This window comes from Eucalyptus grandis, chromosome 3, assembly GCF_016545825.1.
Source record: "Eucalyptus grandis isolate ANBG69807.140 chromosome 3, ASM1654582v1, whole genome shotgun sequence".
Lineage (NCBI taxonomy): Eukaryota > Viridiplantae > Streptophyta > Magnoliopsida > Myrtales > Myrtaceae > Eucalyptus > Eucalyptus grandis.
Genome location: NC_052614.1, coordinates 42,406,889 through 42,412,480, shown reverse-complemented (window position 1 = coordinate 42,412,480; position 5,592 = coordinate 42,406,889). Strand labels below are relative to the sequence as shown.

The window sequence follows — 5,592 nt, the reverse complement described above, 5'->3', positions numbered from 1 at the left end:
TTGCATTTTATGAAAAGTTTTAGGAATTTTAGTGGATTTGTCCTAAAAGATTGTGTTCTTGTGTAAATTGGAAGTGGCGAGGCATATTCCTTTCTCCTACAATTGTTTACTTTCATGCTACATGGCAATAGATGCGACACAGAGCGGAACGCTAGGAAATTTTCCGATGAATTGATTTATTTTTTGGCTGATTGCGAAAGAGGAGGAAAAAAACATTCAACATTTCCAAGGAAAAGAAGGCAATTCACTTTCACATCTACGAATCTTCCGGTGAATCTACTGGTCTTAGTCATACTTTCATGTGAATAAAGTCAATTTGTGCACATTGCACGGTCAAATTCTAGGAAACTTCCTTCCAAATTTTTGCAATGCTTATAGCTGGAAACAAAGTATAAGTAGTCGGGCGGGAATCGACAAGTGAAGCAATAGACAAAAGTAACCGAGATTCACAGAATATGGAGGGCCAGACATGCCGCTTGATTCTTGCAATGTTTTGTTTCCTTCACCAGGCCTCTTCTATTGAAACCTCTGGCGTACCCGAAGAGAACCCGGCAAAGGAAATGATTCAAGTCGGGCTAGTTTTCAGCATGAACTCATCCGTGGACAAGGTGGTGGAGAGTTGTATATCCATGGCGTGCTCTGATTTCTATGATGCGCATCCTGATTACCACACCCGATTGTCGCTTCTCATTAGAGATCCAAAGGACGATGTCGTCGATGCGGCATCAGCAGGTAAATACACTCACTCAGGTTGCTTGTGTTGGATGTATTGGACTCGCACTTGTGAATTAGATCATTCACAATTTCAAACTCTTGTCATCTTGATTCTCCGGAACTTCAAAAACTTGTCATCAACTAATTTAGTAAAGATTTCTGCTTGTCTGATCAACGACGTCAATGCACATACGATGAAGTGGTTCTAGTGTGAGTTTTTTTTTTTTTTTTTTTTTTATGTAGAATAGAAAGTTGGCTTGGAAGGACTCGCACTTGTGAATTAGATCAATCTGCTTGTACAATGAATTCTAAATAGGTTCTGAATAGGGCATCTAATAGTTATAGAATTAGTGTTATGGTCCAAAGTAAGTAGAGAATCTAGTATTAGTTTTTTATTTTTTATTTTGGGCCTGTGTATTAATATTAGTATTAGGCATCTAATATCTGTAATATCTATAGTATTTGTATTAGTATTAGACGACATCTACTTCATGAAACTCTCTCTCTCTCTCTCTCTCTTTCTCAACATTAAAATAAAAAGATTTTTCTGCATATGACAAATTTATGATTATTTGAATTTTCAACCAGAAACACACTTGACTTCTAGGTCTACTCTATCAACTGTCACGTATTCCATCGACTTCGCTACGTTCCTTCGACATTGACTTTTCAAACGTAAGACCGACTCAAACGGTGGAAAAACACCAAAAAAAATCTTAAATCAATTGCATTTATACTAATCTAATCCTAAGTCTTTAAATTTTAATTTAATTTTAATTTTTTTTACATTAGTATAATTTAATGCTGGTAATCGTATGTGGCACGATTTAGTTGATGTAGTCCGTTTATTTTTCCAAAAATGTTAATTTATTATTATTTTTCTCTTGCTTCTTTTCTCTGTCTTTTTTTCCCACCATGGGCTGCCTCGCTCGCCTAACCCGACCACTGATCGAGGGCTCAGAAGCCCTCACAAGCCACCAGCGAGGTTCGGGCCCCTTGCTTGGCCTCCTAAGTCAATTAATGTGGTTTATGAACTACTGATAAATGTTTAGTATAGTCCCTAAACATATAAAAATGTTTAGTATTAGGCATCTAATATCTATAATATCTATAGTATTTGTATTAGTATTAGACAACAATTACTTCATGAAACTCTCTCTCTCTCTCTCGACGTTAAAATAAAAAGATTTTTCTGCATATGACAAATTTATGATTATTTGACTTTTCAACCATAAAACACACTTGACTTCTAGGTCTACTCTATCAATTGTCACGTATTCCGTCGACTTCGCTACGTTCCTTCGACATTGAGATGGAAATCAAATCATTGACTTTTCAAACGTAAGATCGACTCAAACGGTGGAAAAATACCAAAAAAAATCTTAAATCAATTGCATTTATACTAATCTAATCCTAAGTCTTTAAATTTTAATTTAATTATAAATCTTTTTACATTAGTATCAATTTAATTCATCCATGCATTTTACGCTAGAGATTACTAACTCTGATGCTAGTAATCGTATGTGGCACGATTTAGTTGATGTACTCCTTTTATTTTTCCAAAAATGTTAATTTTTTTTTTCTCTTTCTTCTTTTCTCTGTCTTTTTTCCCACCATGGCTACCTCGCTCACCTAACCCGACCATTGATCAAGGGCTTAGAAGCCCTCACCAGCCGCCAGCGAGGTTCGGGGCCCTTTCTTGGCCTCCTAAGTCAATTAATGTGGATGAACTACTGATAAATGTTTAATATAGTCCCTAAACATATAAAAATGTTTAAAAGTTCATGGCAACTTTGAATATTAGATCAAAGTTCAAGGTTCAGATTGCACGTTGGACCATATATTAAAAATATTTAAAATTCAAGAACGATATTGTACATAGATCAAAATCATAGATCATTTATATTATTTTCTCTTGAAAAATTATGCGAAACTTCGGGATTAGCTTGGACTATACTGAATTGGCCCGATCAAGTACTGTCCTGGCTGAAATGCTTAGCATCGACCTAGCCTAGAGATAACAAGCTCAAAGCCTTCAGGGTCGGGCTTATATTATTACGAATACTGGGCCCGCCGGGCTGTTATCATTCCAAGCCTGCGGTGCTTTGTTGCTAAAAGAGAGGTTCTCCAAGCAATCCCACTTTTTTTTTGGTAGATCAATTGTCTAATCAAATACATCGGTGTTTACAGTTCTAGACTTGATCGAGAATGAAGAAGTCCATGCGATCCTGGGTCCAAAATGGTCCTCACAAGCCAAATTTGTTATCGACTTAGGAGGGAAAGCTCAAGTACCAATCATATCCTTTTCAGCCACTAGCCCATCCCTTTCTCCCACGCACAGCCCTTATTTCGTTCGGACAGCCTATGACGACAGTTCACAAGTTGATGCTCTAGCGGCTGTTGTTCAAGCCTATGGTTGGAGGGAAATAACTCTTGTTTATGAAGACACTGACTATGGCAACGGCTTGGTCCCATACCTTGTCGACGCATTCCAAAAGGTGGACGCTCGGATCTCTTATAGAAGCGTTATTCCTCCATCTCCGGAAGATGTTGACATTGTGAAAGAGCTCAATAACTTGTTGACGAGGCAGACACGAGTGTTTCTGGTTCATATGACTGCTATGATTGGGTCTAGGTTCTTTGCTTTAGCACATAATGCGGGGATGATGAGCGAGGAGTTTGCGTGGATTGTCACTGATGGTTTGTCGTCTTCACTGGACCCGGTCATCTCCAAGGCTTTGGACTCGATGCAAGGTGTGGTAGGCGTAAGGCCACATGTACCACGATCGGAGTCTCGCATAAATTTTGAAGAGAGATGGAGGAAGCTTTACAACGAGAGAAATCCACACTACGAGATTGCTGATCTCGGTCTCTTTGGCTTATGGGCATATGACACAGTTTCAGCATTAGCGTTGGCAGGAGAGATGGCATGGGATCCTGCAAAGTCTAGATACTTAAAGCCGAATACAAGCAGAGAAAATCTCGACTTTTCATCTATCGGGATTTCTGAGATGGGCCCGAAATTGCTTGACAAAATCTTAAGCATCAAATTTCAAGGCCTTACTGGAGAATTTAAATTGCTCAATGGTGCACTTCATCCTATTGCATTCGAAATCTTTAATGTTGTGGGACAGAATGAGAAAACCATTGGATATTGGACTTTGGCACAAGGACTTTCACCTGATTTGAACCTATCAACAAGGGAAGTTTATAAAGCTTTGGCCAACGATTTGAAGCCACCTACTTGGTCAGGAGATACATTGAAGCCACCGAAAGGTTGGGTGATGCCGATATTAGGAAAGAAACTAAGGATTGGGGTTCCAATGAAAGACGGCTTTAGTGAGTTCTTCAAAATCAAATGGGATCCGCACTCGGGAGTGCCGAGCTACTCAGGATTCGCCCATGACATGTTTATGGCAGTACGGGATGCATTACCTTTTGCTATTCCTTACGAGTACATTCCTTACGTGGATGCGAGCAGGCAAAGTGCAGGAACCTACGACGATATGTTGAATGAAATTAAATGTCAGGTTTGTCGATGCTTTACAATTTTTACGCTGCCGTTCCTTGATAAATCACTTGGTGAAGAAAGGAATACGCGATTGTCCTCATTATTAAGTGCAATCTTTCTGAATCTTGTTTGAGCTTTTGTCCTCTACATGCTAAAATTTCCTTGCAGAGAAGTAGTTCACACAACATAATTAGGCACACTGTCATCAATATACCTGGCTTGTTTGGTAGGCGCTGTGTGCACAAATATCACTAACATGTTCATTCAGATAAATGTGAATTAGCAATGTAAATTGAAGTTTATGGGACATGATGATGCAGAAATTCGATGCAGTTGTAGGAGACACAACTATCGTCGCGTATCGCTCATCCGACGTTGATTTTACACTTCCCTATTCAGAATCTGGTTTAGCAATGGTAGTTGCCATTAAGGATGATGAGCGGAGGAACACGTGGATCTTCATAAAACCATTGAGTTGGAATCTCTGGCTAACGACTGTTTTGGCCTCCATTTTCACTGGATCCGTCGTGTGGCTCCTCGAACGTCGAACAAATGAAGAATTTAGGGGTCGTCCTAGACAACAAATCGGTTTAATATTCTTGTTTTCCTTGTCTACATTGGTGTTTGCTCATAGTAAGTCCATTCAAATCTGCCGTGCCTCGTTCGTCATTATGATTTTCATCATAAAATTGCCTTTTACTCTGATTCATGTTGATGTAGGGGAGAAGACTGCAAACAACTTGACAAGGCCTGTGCTCATCGTATGGGTATTCGTGGTGCTGATCCTGACTCAGAGTTATACTGCAAGTTTAGCTTCAATTTTAACCGTGCAACGTTTCACGCCCAAGTTTGTGGACGTGCAAGACTTGATAAGGAATCGCCATTTCGTTGGTTATCAAAAAGGATCTTACGTGAGGGAATTTCTCGTAACGCAGCTCAATTTCAATGCATCCAAATTGATTCCTTATGGTTCACCAGAGGAATACCACGAGGCACTATCAAAGGGAAGCGAAAACGGAGGAGTAGCGGCCATCTTTGATGATTTGCCATGCATAAAGCTCTTCCTTGCCAGATACTGCAACAAGTACAAAGTGGTAGGAGCAACCTATAAAACCGGCGGGTTTGGCTTTGTAAGTCTCTTGTCCTAGCTAAACTTAGGATGCTCGAGTAATATATATATGCACCTTACATGAAATTAGATATATTATTATTCATTTTCAACTTACCACAAATAAATTGTATTCAATATAAGCTTTTCTATGTCCTAGCTAAACTTAGCATGCTTCAGTAATATATATATACACCTTGCATGAAAATAGATATATTATTATTATTATTCATTTTCAACGTACCACAAATAAAATTGT

At 38.9% G+C, this 5,592-nt stretch overlaps 1 protein-coding gene across 1 annotated transcript; it reads left to right on the top strand.

Moving 5' to 3' along the window:
* The first annotated feature begins 455 nt into the window (after nt 1-455).
* Nucleotides 456-5,373, top strand: LOC104439682 (glutamate receptor 2.8). Its single transcript, XM_039309613.1, has 4 exons — nt 456-732; nt 2,905-4,244; nt 4,546-4,858; nt 4,946-5,373. Exons 1-4 carry the CDS (start codon nt 456-458, stop codon nt 5,371-5,373), a joined length of 2,358 nt encoding a protein of 785 aa, XP_039165547.1.
* Nucleotides 5,374-5,592: the final 219 nt, after the last annotated feature.

What these genes read in the sequence shown, in the direction of transcription:
- LOC104439682 (XM_039309613.1), top strand. Translation starts at nt 456, where the DNA reads ATGGAGGGCCAGACATGCCGCTTGATTCTTGCAATGTTTTGTTTCCTT. An exon ending in TGAATGAAATTAAATGTCAG is followed by an intron (nt 4,245 to 4,545) that starts GTTTGTCGATGC and finishes ATGATGATGCAG; the next exon opens with AAATTCGATGCAGTTGTAGG. An exon ending in TACATTGGTGTTTGCTCATA is followed by an intron (nt 4,859 to 4,945) that starts GTAAGTCCATTC and finishes ATGTTGATGTAG; the next exon opens with GGGAGAAGACTGCAAACAAC.